Below are 25,858 nucleotides of genomic sequence, written 5' to 3' on the forward strand. Positions count from 1 at the left end.
ATCAATGTCATACTGGCATAATCTGCCCACTCTGAGTAATTCATCACAGAGCAGTGTGTAAGTCCCATGATCACACACACACACACACACACACACACACACACACACACACACACACACATAGACACACACAGTCCACCCGCAGGCCATACACAATGATCGTACTGTATGGTGAGGCTGCCACCACAATAGAACTGCAGAAGCCTTTGTGTATCTGTCAACCCCTGTCTGACTATCTTAATAGATCACACACTCAGAGAGAGAGAGAGAGAGAGAGAGAGAGAGATGTAGTGATATTTGTCCATCTGTCCATAGTTTCAATTTTGCATTGGAGAGAAGAGGAAAGGAAAGGAGTAGAGGTCTATTAAAACCTTGAGATAATTTTACTTTATTTTGACAGTTGCAATTCAATACACCTCTAACAGCACACTCACGATCTTTCTCATATACATATGCTCAAATGCCTTTTAAAATCATCTTCATTAGGTAGAAGAGATTTCTACAACATGTGAGATATAGCATTCTCATATGAACTAAGCAAAGCTGAAACACAAAACAATGAGGTAATGTTGGTTCCTGCAGACATATACATAGGCAGAAGATGGAATAACGGTTGGATAGAGGCGCAGATATGGGTGGCTGAGTGAGAACTGTACCCATCTAACAGAAATTACTTTCAGCTGACACTAACTTGTCTGTAATTAATTATCAGCTTTGTAGGTCTTTACATTGAAACAAGTGTGGTTAATGAAGTTGTTTTAGAAGTTTTGAAGGTAATTTGCATACCTATTGTTAATTTTAAAAAATTGTCAAAAAAAGTTTTTATTATTTGTATTTATTTACTTTGTCTTCTATTTTGCAGTAGTATTATCTAATAAAATCATAAAAATGACTTACATGAAGAGTTTTCCTTTTGGTGGTGTGCATGTTTGTTTTCCCATTGTATGAGTGACAATGGAATTTGAAGATTTAACATATCAAACATATAATGAAAATGTAACCTTATCTATCTTGTACATGTGTGTTATAGCTCTTACCGTGAATGAGTCATCCACATATGTTTCATTTTTTTTTTTTTTAATTCTGACCTTTTGATTTTTAATCAAAATATCACAACATGATCTTCTGGTGAAAGCGACAGACTTCTCTCTTGTGTTGTATACGACTTCTCAAATCACGTAATCCGTTTAAACTCCATCCCTAAAATTGAATATAGTTTTATTGGATATAGATTTTCCTTAAAATGGCCTGCCTACTTCATTCATCCAAATGCTCACCTCAGGATGGCATTCTAGTAATGCCACCGGGGATGAGTAGACATCGAAAGTTTTTGTGTGTGTTAGTGGTTTAAGAGGTCATTCCTCTATGTCTTATATGGACTGAAAGCTGAGCATCTTAAAAACCCTTCAAAAGCTGGAAGGCAAATCGGTACTCACTTCAGCTGCTCTTTTACTTTTCTCTTCTCCGCTCTCTCCATCTCCCTCTTAAAACATGGCCCTCAGTCATGCGTTTATAGAGCGAGAGAGAACGACCTGGTGTGAGTGTGTGTGCGTTTGTGTCCTCGGGTCACACTGATAAAGGCTGCGTCTGTGAAAGCGTGCTAGCTTTAGTCTGTCTAAAAACATATTGACCGGTGAAGGATACCATCCACAATCACAGAAAGCCAATAATGCACGTCAAACACATACCGCTGCAGTCTGTACACTTGCTCCAAAAGATTATTCATAGTTGGCGTGTTGCTCTTTTTCCAGTTCTGTCCATCAGACATAAACTTCAATAAACAGTCAGCCACCGCTGTCTGTCAAACACAAATATTTGCCTAACCACACCCACATCTCCAGAGCAGCCAGACACCATGATGGAGAGTTTTATTACACCAAATCAAAGAAAGATCAGATCCATTTGTGCTTTTAGACACAACATTCAGTAAAATACAAATGACTCATCAATAACTTCCCCCTACATGTCTGCCAACAGACAGATGTTTACTTAGCTATTTAAATGGGGACATTCCAAAGACATCCACTGTGTTTTTATAAACAGCTAGTTTTAAATACAATAACCACATCCTAACCCTAACAGAAAACTTTCTGCAGTTTTAAGATAAAAATTACTTTATTTTGTTTTGTCAGATTTAGCTCACTTTTAGGTACAAATTGTCCCCAAAATATTGTTAAGCAGGCACACACATACTGTACACACACACACACACACACACACACACACACAGACAGTCCTTTATGACAACGGTTCTCAATTGTCTTGTTAAAACGAACCCAAAATTGTTACAGTTTTTGTTCTGATAGCTTCACAATTCCAGGGTCACAAATCACCTGTGACTTGATAGAAGCATCTAAATCAGGCAGATTCCTACAAGGAAAGGTTGTGTGACATGCCCTCATTCTCAAAAACTATCAACAAATTATACAGGTAAAAGAAAATACTACACAGATTTAGGGATGTAACGTTGCATGTCAAGCCAATTGAAAATCAATAATAATATGTGACGATTCAAATCGGTTGTTATGTTAAAGGAATCATGATGTTATTTTCTTTTCATCTTGCCTCTGTATAGTGTTTATGAGCACAGCACTGCTTTGTTTACAGCGGTAAGCAAAGGAAACGCTATATTGCCGCTGTTCCATAAGCAACACCTGCTGTCAGAGAGAGTGAATGCGTTCTCATGCAGTCCATCTGCTGTTTTTGTTTTGTGCAGATGTTTTAAGTTGTAAAATATCACAAAACTAAAGTCAGACTATTCTGTTTTTGCTTTGAATTTTGAAATTATACAATCTAATTTAAAGTGCCCATATTATGGGTTATGAAAGGTTCATATCCCAACAACGGGTTGACATGCATGCAAGGTCAAAAACACTTTCATTGTCTTATAATATGCATTTATTTTTTACCTTACTTGCTCAACGACTCCCAAACGATTCGCTCAACGATTAATTTTTCCAAACCCCTATTTTACGTCACACTAATCTGCGGTGATTGGTCCGATTGGTCGATTTCATTTCCATTTCATAAAGCAGCATTTGTGAGTGCAGTGCTGCTTTGTGTACAGCGTTACCGGGGAAACAGCTATTTTTACCGCTCCAAAAGCAGCACCTAGTGGCAAAGAATGAATTTGCATTTTCATTCAGACCAACGCTAAAATTGACTGATGGTTTTACGCAGCAAACACGCAGAGCTGTAAATGTGAACCAGTATATTTATCCCACGGGGGAAGCCCCGCCACAGGTAGAGCGCAAGTCTGTGGGAAACACTGTATCAGTCTTCAGTAAAATGACAGGGACACAACACAAGTTTGGGGCTATACTGCTGTTGTATTGCTGTAAAAATTTCAATTTGTACCATTGATTCTTTACAGCCTCGTCTTTTGGCAGTAAAAATAAATAAATAAATAAAACGGATTTACAGTCACAGTGCAGAGCACAACGTCAGTGTTTGAGGGATGGGGGGGGTTCAAGTTTTTCTGTGCGAAGTGGGCGGGCAATATGCTAATGTTTCATGTTGACGTCAACATGAAACGGCTTGGGATTCATTTTAAAAACGACTAATTTCAATGATTCAGAGTCGACTCTTTCTTTTGAGAGACAATAACTTGATACACGGTGCACTTTCAGATTTAAAACTGTGCAGGATGTTTTCATTCACTTAGAGCTGTGTTACACACAGCATTAAAGGTAATTTCCAAAAAATCCATAATAGGGGCAAATTAAATCATAAACTGACTTTGTTTGGATCGTGATTAAAATGCAGCAGTTACCTCTAATTTTAAATGGTAAGAGCACAAGCAAGTTTGTTTATATGAAGAGATTTATTTTATTTATATTATTTTTGCTGTATTATTATTGTGATTTCAATTTCACAACAAAATGTGCAGCATTTTGTCTGATAAATAATAAAAGGACACCTTTTCTTTTATAATTTGTATCATTTTTTTTAAATCGAAAACATCAAAATTAATGAGACATTTTAGAAAAAAAAAAAAGTGCAACATGTTAAGAAAATTAATATTGTCATCATTTATTCACCTTCATGTAATTCCAAAGACTTTTGTTCATTTTCAAAACACAAACGACTGACAGTTTTAATTATAAATGAAACCTGAGAGATATGTCTTTTCATTTAAAGTCAATTTCACCTAAACGTTGACACTTCATAAAGTTCACAAAGACATCATAAAAATACTGTAGCGTCAATAAATACTGTAGCAGTAAATTCAGATCAGCACACATATATAGAGCACATCAAATGTTGTGCAAACACAAATCTCAAACAAGCATATATGTAAATAAAAGCCTTAATTAAAATGTTTATTATATAAAGTGATCATATATCTTGAGAAATTATCTGCTGAATTCATGTGGAATTCGTTTACAATGTTTTTACGAACCTTTTGAATTCAGTTTTTGCTGGAAAGGACAACTAAGGGACAAAAATCTTTCAGGTTACATAAAAAACTTCACCTGTGTTTCAAAGACAAACAAAAGTCTTGTGGGTTTGGAATGATCAGAGGGTGAGTTTTTAGCACATTAGGTGTGATCTGATAAACATCTAGTTTTGAAATCACTGACGCCTCATGCATTCATCTGACACTTACAGTGACAAATTCCTACACAGACACCGACGCGACACGAGTGAGACTTCTAAGCAGAAAGAGACGTCTAAAATTAACTGGCCCACATGAGCAGATAGACATTACCACCCAGAGTGAAAGCATACACACAAATACACACATGCAAACTTCACACTGTGTCTACAACAGATGCACATGCAGTATCAGTGGACAATTGTATTATGTTTCATAAAAATTTGACTTTCACTTAAAGTTGAACTTCACTGCAGTGCGTGTGTTTGTGCATTTGGGCTCGTCTTTAGACTTTTGTGAGTGTGTCTAAATATGACAGCAGTTGTCGACAGGTTTAGGTTTATTGAGAGAGAGTGTTTTTATAGGGTGTGTAAGTGTGTGTGTTTGTCTGTGTGGTGTTGATCCATGTTAAGCTCTTGCAGTCGTTATATCTGTGTGTCACATTCCCGACAGTTCCTGCATTATTTTTAGAGGCCGGGGGATTTACACAGACACACACATCCAGTAAACCTAATCTCGATGAGAAATACTGTTTTGCACTGACACAAGTTCAAATCTAGTTTCCACAAGATCAGCAGAGTTCAAGTCACAGTTTAGTTTAACATATTAAACTGATGCAGATGTCAAACTGTCTTCTACAAAACATTCCTGAAAACTTCTCAAACAAAGAGAAGTTTGGCTTTTGTTTTGGGGTTTTTGACAAATTGTTATTTCTTTCTTTGCAATTGTACCCAGCATCTTTTGAAAAATACTCACATAATCACTCTGCGTGTGTGAAAAGTGTTGATTAGAATAGTTCAGCGGTCCGAACCGCATGCTGCTGGGGTCTTATGACTAGGCCAAACTCATTCACAACCCAAATGATTTCTAGTCAGAATCAGAAACGCATCAGAAGAGGAAGAGACCTCACAGAGAAAGAGGTGATGAGGAGGAAGTTGGTTTTGTAAAGGGCACTGCAATGGCCGACGCTTTGAGGCTCATAGGAAGGAGCTGGCAAACAGAGTGTAACGTACGTGAGAGAAATTGTCAATGGAAATGAAGTACGTTTTCTGGAGAGTGGGCTTAGTGGCGGGAGAGAGGGATTATCTGAAAAATTCTTTTCAAGAACTTAGGTTTAAAAGTCCATTTTGTCTCTCCGGCAAATCTCTTTTTCTCTTTCTCTCGTTCTTTCTTCTTTTCTTTCTAACGAACACACTTCCGAATGGTGGTATTATGTTGCATGTCTTAATCATAATAGTGAACTGGACAAGTGAGATTACTGTGACCTAACATGGGAGGAATTCCTGGGAGAGAGACTGAGAGTGAGAGAGACAAAGGGAAAAATAAAATTAACACCTGCTAGACCCACATTCCCAAGTGAAAACATTTCTATCCCAAAGGAAAACATACAGTAGAGGGAGGGAAAGCAGAGGAAAAAAGAGTGAGTGAGAGAGAGAAGCACCAAATACACATCTATTGAAATGATCAGGGCTAATTAGTCCCCATCTGTCAGTTCGACACTACACACACTGACAGACAGGAAGAGGTGAGCGATTGAGGCACTAAAGTCATGACATACACATGCACACAGACACACTTCACACACATATATTTAAGTAGCACAGAAAGTCAAGCTTGCATGGATCAGAACAAGAGGCATAAACTGTCAGCGTGACCTTGATATGAAAGTTACTGAGCCTGTAGGAATTTTTTTACCCCAGACAGTTAAACTGCGCTTTTAAAGGAACAGGAGCTTTTAAGAAGACTTTTGTTCATCTTCGAGACACAAATGAAGATATTTTCAATGACACTTGAGAGATTTCTGTCTCTCCATTGAAAGACCATTACACCAAAACTTTGACACTTTAAAAAAAAGTGTTCTATGAATAAAAAAGCCTAAATTAAATCAGTCCATCATATAAACCGATCTTGTCTCTTCAGAAGACTTGGATTTAACCATTCAAGGATTTCTTTTACAATGTCTTTATGAATTTTTTGAAAAATGACTGTGGAGGGACAGAAATCTCTCATGATTCATTAAATATATCTTAATTTGTATTTCAAAGATGAACAAAAGTCTTATGGGTGACAGAATGATAGAATTTAGGGGTGAACTATCTCATTAAAAGGAATGCAAAACAGCATAAACAGCTTAAAAGTATCTTAAAATTGGTCCATCTGATTTCGACATTGTCTGGAGCCATATAATAGAGTAAATTCATTTTGATCTCTTTTCACTCAAAGATACGGATTCGGAGGACTTGGAATAAAGTGAGCAATTCATATTAAACACTTTTATTATATGTTTTGGTATTTTCAGATTCCTTTTTTAAATGCCTGAAAACTGTCTCCCTTTGTCTTCCACAGGCAAAACTAAGTCTTATGTGGGTTTGCAATGACTTAAAGTGAATAAACGAATACATAATTTTCCCTTTAACTATCCCTTTAATTCTACTTCTCGCTTTCTCTCTCACTTGCACAGGCTTATCTAAACTACTGATTTCCATGCCTGATAGAGCATTGTAGACTTTCATAAAGACACATTCCATAAATGCATGTTCAACGACCATGTCAAGACCATAGTAGCAATTTCCGCCTCACTGGAAAAAACAATACAGGTACCTGCGGGTGTCTGTGCCTTATGTATGTGAGGGTGCATGAGTGCGTATGAACATTTCTGAAAAAAATTTTTATAATGGTGCATCAAAATCTTTGGTGCTCAGGTAAGTGTGTGTGTTGATCTTAAAAGGCAGCAGCTCCAGCATTACTGGCATTCCAAATCCAAAGAGACAAACACACCTTCCCCACCTTTTCTGAGCTTGACACTTATAACCTCACTATGAATGGGTCACTCCAAGACACGACGGTAAGTAAATAAAGACAGAAATTTCATTTGAAGTGAATGATCCCTTTAAAGTGCCCCTATTATGGGTAATGAAAGGTTCATATTTTGGTTTTGGAAGTCCCCAAAAACAGGTTGACATGCATGCAAGGTCAAAAAACACTTTCAATGTCATAATATGCATTTAATTTTACCTTACGTGCTCAATGACTCCCAAATGATTCACTCAACGATTCATTTTTCCAAACCCCTCTTTTGCGTGATGCTAATCTGCGTTGATTGATCCAATTGGTCTCATTTTCATTTCATCACGCCTGTAATGCCTGATAAAGCAGCGTTTGTGAGTGCAGTGCTATACTTTCTGTACAGCGTTACCGACAAACAGCTATTTTAAAGCGGCACCTAGTGGCAAAGAATGAATTTGCATTTTCATTCAGACCAACGCAAAAAGACCAACAAGTGGGCGGGCAATATGCTAATGTTTCATGTTGACGTCAACATGAAACAGCTTGGGATTCGTTTTAAAAACGACTCATTTCAATGATTCAGAGTCGACTCTTTCTTATGAGAGGCAATAACTTTATACACGGTGCACTTTCAAATTTAAAACTTTGCAGGGTGTTTTCATTCACTTAGAGCTGCGTTACACACTGCATGAAAGGTAATTTTCAAAAATCCATAATAGGGGCACTTTAAATGCATTGTGAATGTCATCATATTTTGTCTTTAATCATTAATTCCATATGGTAACAACTGATGCATAAACCAGTTAACAAAAGCATGTATTCTTGTTCATAACTATCACAGTTCCATTTAATCTGTTCATCACCCCTCTGCGGCTGACACTCTTCTCTCAATGATTTGCTCCTCTAAAAGTTCATTAGTTCATTTCTCTCTCCCCTGCTGAGTAACGCCTTTTGGGGAGCTCACACACTCTCTGACACACACATACATGCACGCACAAACACACTTTCATCTCTCTGTGCACACTGACCCAGTGCGGGAAGCCTCAAGCTTTTAATTGCTGCCATGGTGATTCCCTTCATTCTGAAAAGACAAGCGTCTCCATCCCTCTGCTTAGCACGTCACTCTCACTGCAGTCACACTCGTTTACTGCTGTCACCCCCTCGAACTACTACACCTCCTCTCATCACCCCTTTCCCTGCCCATCACCCCCTCAACCACCACAAAGAGCTGGAAAGAAGATAACATAAAATGAACATCAGATGTCATTTTTGTATAATATTATACCAATGAAACATCATTTACTCTTCACAGTCATTTGAAGCTGTTTGGGTTATTTGAAGGTGTGTTTATTACACGGGAATGTGTGTGGATGAGTGTTTGTGTGCAAACACCACAGAGGCATAACAATGCAATGAATCATAAAAACATGCAGTAACCTATTTTAAGTGAACTTTTGAACCTTTTCTGTTAACCCCCACCACACACACACATACACACACACCCCCACACACACAAGACAAAAGTCAGGAGAGCCCTCATTACATTTGTGTTTTGTTTCAACAGGTAGAGTGGTGTCATTCTCCACCTCTCTACTCCTCCCATCCTTTCAAATGCACATTCCTGCAATTACACACACAAACACAAACTAAATGAGGACATACCATAGGCTGTTTTTATATAAAGCTAATTATACTAACTCAAACCCTAAATGTATCCATAAAAAAAAAAAAAAAATTGAATTAGAATGAAAATTAGAATGAAAACAAAAAAAATAGATCAATTAAAATTAATTAATTAATTTGGGGTACATTTTACAAGAAAATACTATATCAGTTATTCTATTTCAAAATTTCATGTTTAATAAAATGTGTTACCATTTCTTTATAATTAATTTTTTCTTTTCTTCAGTGTACTCTCTTTTCAAGTGTCATATATGCTATATTTCAATAAGAGAAAAATAAAAATATATTTTTAAAAGGGTAGTATTAAAAAGATATAAAAAAGATAAAATATCAAAAAGTAGAACTACTCATTTGTTCTTTATTTTTGTTTTTGACTGTAATTATTAATTTCATGTGCCAAGCTAATGTTTTTATATTAGAAAACCTGTCTGTGCGAAGCTGTTGAAACAGAGAGCTATTATAAAAGTCAAAGTGAGTGCCAGATATATCACTTTTCCCTAAAGCTAAGCCTTTAATACAGTCAGCAGCTTGACTTAAAAAAGGTGCATTTTCCAAAAACTCTAATTACAACCCCTATCCTCAGACCCCAAAGGAGAAAAGGTCAATTTAAATCTGCCTTGTTCTCTTTTGCCTTGTTAAATTGAGGCATCTCATTTTCATCAGGTGTTGCGGCAGTTCTATAGTGGTTATTTGAGGAGTGAAAGGATGTGGAAACAAGAAAAAAGCCACGTTTATCCGGTATCCAAGCAAACAGCCGCAGAAAGACATACCAGAGAGTCTTTATACCATTCTATTACCTGAGGACACACACACACACATTTAGTGCTCCCTGAGGCAGCGAGATCTGACACACCCTTGTATCACCCTGCAATTAGGAAACCCGCTTACATCATCCCTTAAGCTACTGTTACACACACACACACACACACACACCCACACCCAGGAAGCCAGTAAGAGAGCTGACAGACACATAATCAAGTGTCACCGTACATGTCTGCCTCCCACCGTGCCTGATCATAAATGGGCAGGTTTAGAGCCCCAGAGACTAAGAAGAGGATCAGCTTTTCAGGCTATGGGTGGTCTTCAGGAAATATTTGGTAATATCCCCTCTTTCAAAACAATCTCTGTCCTCCTACTCTTTAGGTGGCCATTATGATGCTGTTTTATGATGATATAATGCCTCACCATACTTGTGCAGGGCCCAGAGTGGGGGGCTGTGAGACATGACTTAGTAAACGACTCATTTTGCCTTTGATTTAAAAGCTCTAAGAAAAAATCAAGAGTGAGCTGCACGGGTGTTCCAAGAAATGTAAAAAGTAAGCCTTACTCGTGAAGCATTTTTATGAGAATGTGATGAGATGATAAGCTCCTCTGAGAAGCCAAATGAACTCGCAATTGTTAAAGCTTTATGATTTGTCTGCAACAGCTTGTTATGGAAATACATTTGAAAAAACTGCCCTGGGTAAGTTTTTGCTTATGTTTCACTTATTTGGTTTGTTTCAATTCACCTTAATATATATATATATATATATATATATATATATATATATATATATATATTTCTTTTCTTTTCTTTTCTCAGTCACACATCGAGTGTGATTAAACCCCTTTCCAATTTGTCATGCATTGTTTGAACTGAACTTATTGCAACCCTGCAATAATTAAACAACATTTCCCTAATTAAACAGCTTTCCTCAACACTTTATTACTTAATCTCAGATATTTACCAAGATTTTGGCAAAAACTGCAGGAGGCTTCTCATCTCAGAAGTTTTATTTCATAAATTAATTAAAAAAATTTAATCATCAAGATCACAACAGCCAAAATCACACAAAGTGGAATTAAATAGTTATGAACTAGATAAAAGTTGCCATGGTGTACTGGAGTAAATTTGGTTGTTTTATCTGTTGTACAGGACTTAACTGGGTTATCATTTAAACCTATGCATATTTCTGAGAATAGTTCTTTTGTCAGTGATTCGTTTTGTATTTGGTGTGAATGGTTACATGTTATTGTTAATAACTTACAAAATCTAGTACCTTTACACATTGAATTGCAATTCCCAGTTGATGGTTAGTAATGTGATTTCAAAACGATAATCCCCATGGTGGTGACCTGCTACATGTATATTGTAGTTTTTTCTCATTTATATATACACGATATGAGTGTACATCACTTAAAACATTTTACAAAAGTAATATTCATTCCTTTTTCATATTTTAATGAGACACACAAGGTGTGGTCCTTATCAGTCAGGGCTAAGCCCAGGTGCTCAGTGTTAAGCCACCGTACAACTTTCACCAGTGACCCTGAGGACATCTCACCTTTGCTCACTTAACCTCTGGACACTTTACACACACTGGCTAAATGCAGGAATTTACAACTTAACACACACACACACACACACACACACACACACACACACACTAACATACACTCAAAGCAAAGGAAACTCCCTTAAAGGAACATATGGAGATCTTGTGTTTGTGACCAGACATTACCTGATAAAACAGTATACAGACAAAATCAACACCCACACACAGAAAGAGAGAGAACCAACTTCCACACCCTGCTGCCCTTATGTCAGCAATTAATTGGCTAAAACAACGGAGTGATTAACCAAGTAAAAGAAAAGACGTGATGGTTGTTAGTGTTTGAAAGAGAAGGGTTAAGACACAGAGAGAGAAAGGAGAAAAAGAGTGAGAGTGATTGTTAGAGAATTCACATTAGCAAAAGCCGATTAGAGGGCATACACTGAACAAGATCAACTGTGTAAGCCAGAGAACAACACTAAGCTTTCATTCAAAGACTCAACCCTTTCAAACAGATCCTGATTTGTGCAGCATCCAAGAAACACACACACACACACACACACATATATATATATATATATACACACACACACACCGGGTGGCAGACATTCCTCTGGGAATAAAACTCTGTGAGAACTCAGATCTTAGTGTATCAGAATGGGTGGTGATTATGGGTGCTGTAGAGGGACAAAAAGCTCAACAACATGCTATGTTTCGCATACAATGCCGCTTAGACGTGATCTATTCAGACTGGGCAAGTCTGACCCATAAACATGACACAATCTCTAATGAAGGAGTCCTATGAGCCCTTTCCGACCCCCTTCTCCTTCACCTCATCATATACTGCCTTCAACTCATGTTGGAATGATTGCATTTATGAAAGAATAGCACAGACATGGATAACATGATATATATCAATTAAAGAACTGTAGCAGAAACAAGTTGGAGTTCAGTCTTAATGTTGGCTGTAAAATTTAATTTATATAGATTTTGCTGTAGATGAAGGTCAGATATAAAGTGTGTAAGAAAACTGGTTATAAGAAAACAAGCTTATGCAAATTAAACTACATCTGAATTAAAAATGGTGAAAATTATTCATTTCTATCATGCGATTTATACATGGTATCACAATTAAACATTTAGTTACATAAAGAAAAAAGTGAGTGATTAACTTTACATTATTCACTACAGACTTGCTATGTGCCCACTTATCTCTATATAGATTATAGATATATTTTCTATTTTATAATGTGTGTTTCTGCATTGTTTATAACTGACATGCCCCTTCTAACATTACAACTCAAATATCCTCCAGAATTCTGAGTTCTACAATATTTTCAACTTGAAGGGCACAATAGATAAAGCATTACATTACATTTGATCATTTCTATTGTTTATAAAGGCTCTAAATGTGTCTGAAAGAGAGAAAAGGAAATACGAAACTGTCCATTGTTGTTTTTATTCTGACCAAAGTCATTTGAATGTACACCGCACTGTAATAACAACTTTCAAACTTGCAAGTAGGAATTTCCCAGGAGGACTTTACAATGTAACATCTTCATATGTAACAGTACAAGAGATGACAAAACAGAATCTGAATGTTAATTTATGTTTCATTTGATCATTTATTATCTTACATATGATTATCCAGCTATGACCTCATATGGCTTCAGGATGGGTCTTCAATCAACACACAGCTTAAAAATGCAAAACAAGACATATTATTTACCAGAACAAAAAGGTTCGGTCTATTTAAACATTTTCTCTGAGCAATGAAAAATAGATTCTGGTCAAGAAAAAAGGCCAAACCAGCAAAATATATACTGTACATTGCACACACACTTCCACAAACACCCACACACAAATTCTCACACACCACCAAAACTACTCAGTGCTGTTTGACAAACTTGAAAACCTGACAAACTAAACACCACAGAGGGCGTGAGTGTGTGTTTGTGTCCAGTCTTGGTTGACCATAGGAAGTGCGTGATTCAGTCATCCCGACGTCTCCTCTTTCTCCGGCTGTGTCGCAATACTTAGCATGCTCTTCCTAGACAACATCTGTATGTGTCTATGATGTCCACAAATGCTGTCTAGGTAGACAGCTCACTAGACTTTGAAACGCAGCCACTGCCTCACCTCTCACTTTTAAGGTCAGGGAGTGAGGAAGTGACTCGGCAAGCACACACCAATCAGGGAAACATTACGTTGCCACGGAGATGGGAGGAAGCGGTAATTAAATAATGACAGAGCTGCGGCAGAAGCCTGTTATTACCGAATTACATACGTATACACGTGCACACAGATATACACTTTCACTCTGTGTCACCCTGTCAATCTCACACACAGTTTCCATGCGTAATTTCTGAGCAGTGTTTGCTTGTTACACCTCTTGTGTCTGGTGTGTGTCAGTCCTTCTTTGTGTATGCTCACTTGTTTGTGTTTGTGTGACTGTGAGTGTGAGAACTCAAAGTGAAGAGGCTCTGTTAAGAGGTTAAAGATGACAGCAGTGCTGAAGAATGTTGACAATTCCACTCCAGCGCTGCTGAACTCACTCCTATTCCCTCAGAATGGCCTACTGTGCCACTGTGTGACCAGAGCCAAAATGGAGTCCACTTCAGAGCAATTACACTCCCACGCTTTCACTCAGAATAGACGACTGTGTGACTGAGCAAACGGAGCCAAGATGGAGTCCACCTTCCAGAGTTCACACCCCATACAGCTGCATAATAAACACCAAATGGACTCACTGCTTTCATGTCAACAATATCTGACTGCGAATTGTAGGGTGTTTGGGGGGGTCTGAAGCTTCTTATTAATAGTTGAATCTTCCAGTGTAAGTCAAAACATAAGGTTGGTGGAGCAGTAAATCTATATTTGTTTCAACAGGGCTTTTTTATTTTTTATTTTTTTTTAGAGGGGTCATCGGATGCCCATTTTACACAAGTTGATATGATTCTTTAGGGTCTTAATGAAAGGTCTGTAACATACTGTGGTTAAAATTTCTCAATGGCAATGTAAAAACACCTTCTTTACCCTGTAAAAATAAAAAAAATAAACGCATTTATGTAGATCGGGGATCGGTGCATTCACTTCAAAGCGAAAGTAACATTAATCTTCTGTGTCTTCAGCGGCTCAGATGTCGGGAGTAACTGACGACTGCTATATTCATTATTACATCCAACAACTAAACACTTCAATCGCTTAATCTGAGACATCTTGTCTTCCCCTGCACCGGAGCTGACACAATGGTGGACAGCTGTCAGCTCACAGCTCACTCAGGGCGGGTCTAAGGTAAGACGGTCTTGTCAATCAACTCTCGTGGGAGGGGCCTGTGCAGAACTACGTCATTCTGACAGGGCTCTCAGAACAGCCTGATTTGAGAAAGGGGATTTTAAAATAGGGATTTAAAAAAAAAAAAACACTGGGTGGATTTTTATCATTATAGGATAGATGTGTACACACACTTCCAACACACATTTATGTTCAAACAACTTGTAAAGTGAATTTTGCATCCGATGACATCTTTAAATCTCTCAGTAACCACAAAAGTTAGATTACAAGCTAAGATCAAAGTATATAGTTGGGTTTTTATGTGTACGCTATAGGATATGCACACTAGGGATGGTAAGATTCAATAATTTGCATATGTGCATCAGCATAAAAGTTAATTGATCACATTGCATCGTAATATGGGTGAATCGTATCACATCGCATTGCATTGCATCGGTAGCTGCTTTATATGTAAAGGAAGCTGCTTTGATATATCGTATCGTTGGCTATGCATCGAATTGCATATCATATTGGCCTCAGATATGGAGATGCACATCCCTAATGCACACAGCGCGTGTGACATAATTTTGTCATCAACACAGCATGAGTGGCAACACGATTTTTGTAACTGCGCATACTCTCCATGTTCAACAAACACACACACTTTTTAAACTTTTAGCACTAATTAGATTGCCCACAAAGTGGCACAATGATCCAGGCTGTTGTTTCAGTCGAAAAAAGAAACAGAAGAGACGGAACAAGTCAAACTATTCATTCATGGTCATAATTACTGGAGCGAAATAGCGCCGACACAGAACAAGGATGACACTTGTACGGATATGCTAAGAGCTATGTCAAAACTGATGTATACTTTGGACTTTAGTCAAAGTTCATTTATTCATGTTGCGCAAACAGCAGGTTGCTCAAGTATTTTCTTTTACAGCAATTATCAAATGGACAATTGACAAAACTTTATCACTGATTTTCACAGCACAATTATATCACACAACACTTTAGTATTTTGATAAAAAAAATAAGTTATTTAAGCAGTAAGCATATGGCTAACCACGCTAAGGATGCCAAAAAACAATTTGGAGTGCACAATATGGACCTCAAGAGAATGTGTTTAACAATTTCCTATTAAAAAATTCCTAAAAATGTCCACCCCCTGAAAGTTATTGTAAAATGTGTACACTGTGTACAATCACTTTTTTTTTTGTACTCAAAAGACTCATTCATACTTTTAATAACAAAGTGGATGCAAACAGTTTTACAGGCTTCCATAATAGTTTTCAGTGATAATTCTCTATTGGGCTACTTTCCACCTTTCATTGGAAATGTAATGCTGATTGCTTACACTGATTTGCTTGTAAAGGAAGTCGATATCTGACACCCTAAACGTAACAGATTAGCTGATATAACACTAATCAAGGGCCTTAATTATTTAATTCAAGTGCTTCCAGTGGTGCGCCGCTCTGTAGCTGTGGTGATATTGTGTTCTAGTTGCTGTGGTGTTGTGAAGGTGAAACTAAAGACCATGGAGTGGCCAGGATGGTTGCTAGGATACGGCCGGAGTTTCAGTTACATGCTAACAAGAAATTGCCCACTTCTTGTTACCCGTCACTAAGACACTCGCTCGCACGTAAACAATCTCAGACACAAACATAACCACACACTTGGCCACACACAGAATTACAAATGTGGCTTGCTTAATTTGAAAAGGACATCTTTGACACCCAGTTGTGTGTGTGCGCGTGTACATGTGGTGCATGTTTAGACAGGAATATAAGCCCCGCGTGGTGCAGCCTGACAGGTCAAATAAGCAATAGAGATTGATGATGCTGTTGTGTGGCGTGGTCCTCAAATCAAGCGCACTTTGTCAAATCCATTTCACATAAATGTGGAAAAAGATTAGAAATGAGCCCAGATAACACACCCTGTTCATGAACCAAACACACACATTCTTGCACACCAATGAGGCTTTCAAAAGTTTTCACAAGTTCGAAATCTCAGATTTCGCTAGAAAAACTGTTTGAAAATGGTCTGAATCCACAATGAACTAAAAACTTGTCAAAAACACATACTGACCTTTATAGACAAACATAAATCACTTATCAAGTGGTTTAATGGTCAAAGGCCATAACTGTGTGGTCAACTGATTTCGAAAAGGGTGTCTCGTAAATCCCCCACAAACTCACACACACGCAGGTGTTTTTTCATATAATTGTGGATGGCTCAGTGCCTGGCCTGGAGACTGTCTGTCTGAGACTCTCTCCTGAGTAATGCTCAGGTGTATGTGTGTGTATGTATGCGTGTGTGTGTGTGTGTGTTTGCCAAAACCCCTCTTTCGTTCTTTCGCCTACCAAGTAAACTTAAGATATTAGCTTCTATCACACACAGCAAAATTCTAAAAAAGATCAAATGAATACTTTACACTGCATTAGCTGAAATTAATTCCTGCAAACACCTGTAAGCAAAACATACAATTTATATACAAATATTGTAACACTGAGATTATTCAAATTTTATAGCTATTAATGCAGCTTTATCTGTCACTCCAAACATTCATAACACCGCATTTAAACTCCTCTGTATTACCAGAATACATTATATTCTGAATGTCATAATGCCATAAACATAAGCACATATACTACTACACTACTATGTGAACCATTTTTGCATATCAATACCACGAGTTTTTGTTTTTTATTTGATGTACTATTTATATGCACTTTCATGAAATCAAGTTGGTAAATTAACATCAAATTGTTATTTTTGGTTGAACTATCCCTTTAACTGAGCCATATACGTAGTGAGTCAGATATGTTGCCTATTTGCATACTCATATGAGGAGTAACAAGAAAGTTCGGTGTCCTTTCAAACCCGGAGTGTATTTAATGCCCTTTATGACTTTCACTGAAAGATTTTTTACCTCTTCAAGCGTTTTTAAAAATTTTTTAATTGTTAATCTCAGACCTGAGTTCTGCGCAGCATTGGACATGCACTCTGCACTTTTGAAATTGTCTAGAAAAAAGGATTTTGAAATTCTGCATCAAGTTGATTAAAATTAATTCCTTTATCATGCTGACTGCTGTCATCTTTAAATCATGATTTGCAAATGATTATTACCCTCAACCTATAACCTGTCTCTTTTTTTTCATAGTCATCGGATGTTTGCACCACAGTACTTCAGGGTTTTCCAGTCATCCTGGAGGATGACCGAGAAGAAAGTTACAGGATGTGGTTCGTTATTGTTATTGATGTTTCTGTTCTTGTCAGTTTTTTATTCCATGAGAATATAGGTCATGTCATGAAATATTATTAAATGTTTTGGGTAAACCTTTTGTAATTTTGCAGTAGATACTATATTTGTCTCTTGTGAAATAATTCTGATTTGTGAAATTGGTGATGTAGATGCCTTAAATTGATTAAATTGTGTTGGCTGATCACAAACTCACAAACTTGCCAGCATTACATTCTTCACACACTTTGAATTAATATAAAATCATGTAAATGATGGGTGTGATCCATCACTCCATTACAAAGGAGATAATGCTCTACAATCTAAATGGTGGGTCATGCAGAGTAGCATATTATAAAAATGTTCTCTAAATTCACTTCTATGATGTTAATAATTGAGACCAATGCCCATGGAACCTGTGTGTAATATTCCAAGTCGTCTGAAGGCATGCAGTAGGCCTACAAAACAGAATTTGACGGAATAGTTCACACAAAAATGATAATTCACCCTTATGCTCTGTGATTTAATCCATGTCTTCTGAGATATTTTCTGCTTTGTAACTCTTACACTATAAATCTCGTCATCACGTCAGCTTGATTACATTTCCTTGTGCTTGAAGTTTGCACAGGTCACTCACTGTACACTCACTCTGGTCATCAATATTTACCTTTTTTTTTTTTTTTTTATTATTTTGCTCAACAGCCCCTGGTCACTGTATGCTTTTTAGAACATTTCCAGTATTGGAATAAAGAAGAAATACACACTGTGCCTATTTTTCTTTCTCTACTAAGGATGTGGATGTGCAGACTTCAGTGGACACAATAAAGGCAATCATGTTAGAGGGAAGAATTGTCATGGATGGGCTATAAAGGCCTTTTTTATTTTTTGCTGTTCTGTTTACATACATTTCTGAAAATGCTCTGTAATTATTATTTTTTTTTACAGTGCTCCAGCAGGTCCAGAGAATTTCAAACTTGTGTTAAGTACGTTCCATGCTGGCTGAACTACTAAAAATACATTCTCTTTAGTTAAAGAAAATGTGCAATCTGATTGCGCATAATTTTTAAGATTAAATCCATGTTAAGAATAACAGCATTTAAGATGTTTACAGAACACAAAATAGCACTGTTAGTTAAATGGAATTAATAAAGTAATCCTACTTTTAAATATTCTAGATTATGTTAACTAGAATTGACTTTAAACTAACTTGATATTTATTACTTCATCTAGGCTACTTGGGAAGGGTTTGCTTTCTTTACTTTAAACCAATTCTTAAACTAACTTCAGTTTTACCTTTAAGTTCACTTTGCAAAAATAGGCGATTGGTATTCAAACTTTTTTAAGTAAACTGAAATTGTTAGAATTGACAAAATACAATTGCTCACAATGTTTGATCAGATATTTTATGAAGAAGTTTAGCAAATGGTGTGCAACAGATTTATTCTTTACCTGTTGTGTCTTGCTTAAATATTTTTATTTGCATGTTTTTAGACAGCATAGTAATGAACTGGCAGCTTCAACAGATGAATGACTCATTCTTTTGAAAGCTGCAACCTGAAATCGCAAGTTTTTTAATGACCAAGGAGTAAAATACATTATTTCGAATCCTCTGATGACTTATAAGAGAATGCATGAAAATGTCTGAAATGCAGGTCATGCAGATAAACACAACAACACAAGAAAACACAGACTCCGACATACATGTACACACATGTCTACAAGTTTGAGGTTTTTCCATTATGAGTCATTGTCACTATGGCAACAGGCTATAAACTCCTTTCCTGTCTTCATTAAAATCTGATTATGAATGAAATTAAATCCCACACATGTACATGCATGTACACACACACACACATATACACTCGCACATAATAACGCTATACTTCAACAGACAGGCAACACTTCACTCTATTGTATCCGTCTTTAATTTCAAAACTGTTCCCACCAACTCGTGTGAACAGACAAGGCTTAGCAAGTGTGTGTGTGTGTGTTGTGTGTCTGTATGTGTGTGTGTCTTGTGAGCTGAGAGGACTAGGGTTAAGCGTCCACTCCGCAGACAAAAGCCAAACTCTCTACAGCACTGTGACCTAGGAAACGCCGAGCTCGGTAAACACACACACGCAGACACACACTCTGAGATGGCAAACAGTTTGGCTTGTCTAGCGTTTGGTGTGCGGATTAAGCAAGAAAACCACTATGATTTTTCACCCCGAAAACTCGTGGCACATTGCTCAAGAAAACCACATAGTCAAAGCCATATTTAAAATCGGCTAAGCGTGTGTGAACCCAAAGCCACTGCTAACAGACATGACAGGAATATGAAGATGTCTGCTGGCATATTCACATATTCAACCTCTCACTTTTTCTACAAGTTTAAGTTTCTAATCTTCTCACGAAGCTGTTCTCATAACATAACATCACCGTTCCCAGAGACTTCAATAATGTTTTGCTTTGGTTTGCAAGTGCTGTAACACAAGCAGGCCTGATCATTTTAATTTATGATCTGAGGTTAAAGCTGTAATTTCAGCACTACTATTACAAAAATAATTGCAAAACATAACAGAATTACAAATATAACGCTTATTTTTCAAAAGAGACCCCTTCATCTGTCATTGGTCAGTCAAGCAGAGAGTTCCACCCCAAACTCACACCATTGGTTAAGCCAATATTGTTTTGTCAGAGTTCAAAATAACAAAAAATGTTTCTTTAGAATATCTTATTTTGTGTTCTGCATAAAAATCATACATGTTTAGAATTACATGAGAGATTAATTTATGGACGAACTATCCCTTTAACCTTAGAGAAAAATCAGACACTTCATCTTCAAGAAGTGATGCCAAACTTTTTATCACTTCATCCACGGACATAAGAACGTTGATCAATATCTGTCCTTATGATTCAAAAAATGCATGCAGAAACAACTTACACAATCACCATTGTGAGGCATTTGATTTGACCTAATAACCAATGACAGGCTCAATAAAAGCCACACACAGACGTCACAACGGGAGAAATTCCTTCGATGGTCAGAAACACCCACAAACACACTCAGAAAATTCGCACAGTGTGAAACAGCACTAACGGTTACTGGATGAGGGATGATGGCTACGTGACATGACAACAGTAACATAGCAACTATGAGCGGGCATTCGCGCCAAAAGATATGTTTGTGCCAGCTTGATTCAGAACAAAAATAATAATAACTGCCCCCCAAGGGGCAATTAAGGCAAGACATCACAGGCAAAACCATTGTTTTGTCATGCACTGGTCAATTTTGAGATTTTGGCCTATTTTTCAGACTAGTGGAAAGAAAACTTCAAAAATACACATTTGAGATTTTATTTTATTACTCTTTATTGATTTGCATCTGTAGATTTCAATTACATCACATATCTTTTAAGGAAATTTCCTCAAGGTTAGTTTTAGTGTTTTTATTATTATTATTTTTGTCTATATTCTGAAGGTTTTTACAGAGGGGTTTGTATATCTTTGACCTGGTTTATATAACATTTTATTCATAAAAACAAGGGAAAAGTTTATTTTTATTTAGAAAATTTGCATATTTAATTTCAGAAAACTTGTAATACAAAATAATTGTTTTAAATGTAATGTAATTACCTAGGGTAATTTCCTAATTTACCTAGGGAAATATCTATTTCTTAAAATGATCACCTGTGGTGTCTTGCCTTAAATATTTCAGGATATATTTTAATTCACTCTCTCTTTATCAATGTTTTTTTCTCACTCCATCTGTTTTTTTTTTTTTTTCTTTTTTTATTGGTGTTCCACTCTCATTTTCAAACTACTGTTGGGTTTTTACAGAGTTCTTAATGGACTCTCAAAAATCTGACCAATCTCTCTCTCTCTCTCTGCCTTCACGCCTCTTCTTTTCTCTTTCCTTTAAGTCCCTTTCTTCTTTCTTTCCCACTTTCTCTCTATCCAAACACACACAGCTGTGACCGACCTGCTGTCCGTGAGAAATGTTATCTGAACGTTCTCTCCAACATACCCAATGTTATTCAAAGGTTTTTAAACAGGCCTGGCCTCTGAGGAGACAAAAGGCAGAAATACTTCAGCCGCTACTGTGGCAGCGGCCGTATGTGTGTAACCATAACTCATATTCACACAGACACACACACAAACATATACCCGCACACACACGTACAGCAGAAGCCGGGGTCACTAGGGCACCCGGCAAGATGAACAAAACAAGCTCTAGAAGGTTCTGTCACCCGCTACCAGACCATCCCCCTCAAAAAAAAAAAAAAAAAAAAAAATCACACACACTCCATCCAGACACATTAACGTCAAACCTGATCAGAGGGGCAGAGGGAGAGGACGCACAGAGACGAGAAAGAAAGAAAGAAAGAAAGAAAAGAAAAGAAAAGAAAAGAAAAGAAAAGAAAAGAAAAGAAAAGAAAAGAAAAGAAAAGAAAAGAAAAGAAAAGAAAAGAAAAGAAAAGAAAAGAAATGCACATAAAGCAGCATAAAAGAAAGAATGGATGAGAGAACAGTAAAAGGAGCAAAATAAAGCAAAACGAGATAGACAAGAGTGATGAAAGAGGCAGGCAGATAAAAGCTGCACATGTTAGCCACAGATGTAGACGAGCAGAGATAATCTAATGAGGAAAGAACGCTCTCTCTCTCTGTGTCTGTGTCTGTGTGTGTGTGTGTGTGTGTGTGTGTGTGTGTGTGTATGTGTGTGTCAGGACATCAAATCAAATAATTCTATCAGAAAGTACACTAGCAGTGCTTCCTCTTTTTCCCTCATTGTCTTTTTTCTCTCTTACACACCTGCTACCATCTTGCTGAAATTGAGTTGACAGACAGACCAGAAAAATCCTCCATAAGAATCATAAAATCCTGCACACACGCTTTTTTTCATACTGAGCTAATAATATTTTGTATCATAAACATTCTGTATTTTTACATTTTCATTAAAACATTATTTAGGATGTTTATTAAGCCATTTTCCATTGGCTGGTCCACCAGTGTAGCTCATTTCAGGTTTTATTATCCCTGAGGGGACATTTGGTCCCAACAATGTATAGGCACAACTTGACCTCTTCACGAACACACACATGCAACTTGATGCTTTTAAAAATGAAACAAGTAAACAGTGCTTTGGTAAACACATTAATCTATTTCTTTAACATTTCATTTTAAGACCAGCATTTTACTTGTCACAAACACACACACCTGATAGTTGAGCCTGAGGATGCCAGTGTATTTTTAGGAGACCACACACACAACCATACCATGTCTAGAACATGAACAGTGACTGTATGACTGCAGAAACATGAGCAATATATGCAGCACACACACACACACACACACACAGAGAGAGAGAGACATTTCCTCCATCAACCTCCTGCAAAGTCCGTTAGAATGTTGTTTTTCCTGGTAAAGCTGTTAGCGCTCGCTATCCTTCCTCTCGCTCTCTCTGAGCAGCAGATGTTTAAGCGTGTATCTGCTTTTAACTCAATTTAGTCCGTTCATGGTCTGAACCTCCCTTACTGCTGATCCCTAGATGTCCTGCATAACTCAATTATAAACACACACACGTACACACACAAAATCCTGTCTGGGAGTAATGAGCAAGATTTAGAAGACAGATCTCAAGATTTTGCTGTGTTTATGCTATAATTTCCCTCCAAATTTAATGTCACTATCTTTTGTTATTAATAAAAATATATTAAAGCCAAATCTACAAACCAAACAGAACATTAGGGAACCAATCAGCAACATTTGTATGTATTAAAAAGTCATCCTAGATGTGAAAGATCCCAGATCCAACTGCAGCACAGCAACAGAAATGCATGAAAAAGCAATATAGTGTATCTAAAATAACTAAATACATTTGTAAAAGCTACATTAATTAATAAACTTTGGAAAAGAGACAAAAATCCAGTTTAAAAAAAACAACAAAAGGAGAACTGAGAGAGACAGTGAAAAGGAGAGAAAGAAGAAAGAAAGGGGGTGAGAAAAAAAAAAAACAAGGAGAGGAAAGAGAGGGGCTAAAAGATAAAGGACTCACAGTCTGAAGAGTTTGGTCGTGCCCAGAAACAGCAACTCCGGAAGAACCTGAAGATTATTCCTGTTGAGACGCCTGCAAACACAGACACACGCAGCGACATGAAATCACACAAAACACACAGTGGTGCAGTTTATGTACATTCACAAGAGCAAAATTCAATGACTGTGAGGCACCAGAAATTGTATGAGGTCTATCAGACCTTAAACTATTTGCAGAAAGTCTAATCTAACATGTGGGGTTGTCTGCTCACAAAACCGACTGCAATAAGTTATGAAACAACTGAAATAATCTACTCCAGTGACATATTAAAACATCAGAAAAATATGAACACAGTAAATATTGTGAATAGATTCCATATGAAACATCAGATCTAAATGTTTACAGAAATATGCACTGATTGAGCTGTGCTCAAGAAAAATACTTCAAACGTTTAATGTTATAAAATATTTCAATTCGGGCCTGCCAGTCGTCAACTTGAGCCTTGACTCTCTGTGTGTGTGTGTGTGTGTGTGTGTGTGTGTGTGTGTGGCTGGCAGACACTGTCAGTGTGTGGGGGCATCTAGCAAACACACGCAGACAAAGAACAGCCCGGAAAAACAGATGTGGGAAAAACAAACAGAACGTCTCACACAAAGTGAAGCAAAAGAACTTACAGTGCAAATACACACACACACGCACACACACACACACAAACACATATGCACACACGTCATGAAAGGAAATGATGCATATTTGCTTAAGTTCAATGACAAATCAGTGATAAAAAGTAATTTCTCACTTTCTCTTGCTCGATTCTCTCACATGGTAATAAACTGAGTAATATTCCCGACTAGTGCATGTATAATAGACATTATGCATGACAGTCAGCACATATATAATACCCACTGCGCATATTAATGAAGAGTGGCGCCACTGCTGTCTGTGTGATAGATTAATGAGGCTTGAGATTAATCAATAATGTTTTTAATACCAGAATACAGATCATTCAGAGCAGCCTATTAAGCTTCCAGGTTTTGAGAACTTCTACAACGACATTATGCTGTCTGCTTATAATGGGAGAACGTTAAAATAATACAAACACCCGATCAATTCTTGTGCTCTGACGTCAGCATGCAAGATTTACCACACGTCAATCACACAAGCCGGAGTTCTAAAGTGAACTCTGCCTGCACAAAGTACGAAACCATCAAGCTTTCACTCTCCCTCGCTGTTTTTACGCCCTCACTTTCTCTGACACACTCTTGCAAACACACACTCACACACTCAAACATAGCAGCCGATGACATCATCGTTCAGCTTCTGGGGTTACATCATTCCATTTGAATATTTAATGAATGATGAAATAATAACGAGGCACACAGTGCTGCACACTCCAGAAATGCCCACGTGTTTCACTCAGGCACAGAGGACAGCCTTCCCTGAGGACCCCGCTGCAGAAACGCACAAAGACACACACACACACACACAGTGCTTAAAGTGAATAAGATCGACCCTTAAAATAGACGAGTACACACAGACACACACACACACACACTTACAGATAGAAATGGACATAGTCAGACTCTGACACACACACACACACACACACACACAGACATGCACTCACAGTCATTTCCAAGGAGGGCCATAAAGTGAGATGACTTTTAATGCCAAAAAACAGCCAACAAGACTGAACAGAGGAAAGAATGAATTGAAAGTTAGTGTGAAGACACACACTGCTACTGTAGCATAAAGCACACATGATCCGCAATCAATCACATATAGCACATGAGATAAGTTTATGGCTTGATTTATAAATCAGTAGGCTCAGACGGGCCGCCCACAGTCTGCTCACTGACAGCCTGATGCATATTGCACACAAAACTGGAAAGCACTTTCTTCATTTGGCAAGCACCAATCTGACTGGCTGAATCTGCGCAACTTCCTTA

At 37.4% G+C, this 25,858-nt stretch overlaps 1 protein-coding gene across 4 annotated transcripts in view; it reads right to left on the reverse strand.

The window, feature by feature from the left end:
* The window catches only part of slit2 (slit homolog 2 (Drosophila)), an 81,424-nt gene that overhangs the window by 48,266 nt on the left and 7,300 nt on the right, over positions 1-25,858 (reverse strand). For all 4 annotated transcript variants that reach the window (XM_058776050.1, XM_058776053.1, XM_058776049.1 and 1 more), the window contains exon 4: positions 23,931-24,002. In XM_058776050.1, the coding sequence (XP_058632033.1) occupies positions 23,931-24,002 (72 nt within the window). The remainder of the gene's footprint in view (positions 1-23,930; positions 24,003-25,858) is intronic.

Source organism: Onychostoma macrolepis, chromosome 01, assembly GCF_012432095.1.
Source record: "Onychostoma macrolepis isolate SWU-2019 chromosome 01, ASM1243209v1, whole genome shotgun sequence".
Taxonomy (NCBI): domain Eukaryota; kingdom Metazoa; phylum Chordata; class Actinopteri; order Cypriniformes; family Cyprinidae; genus Onychostoma; species Onychostoma macrolepis.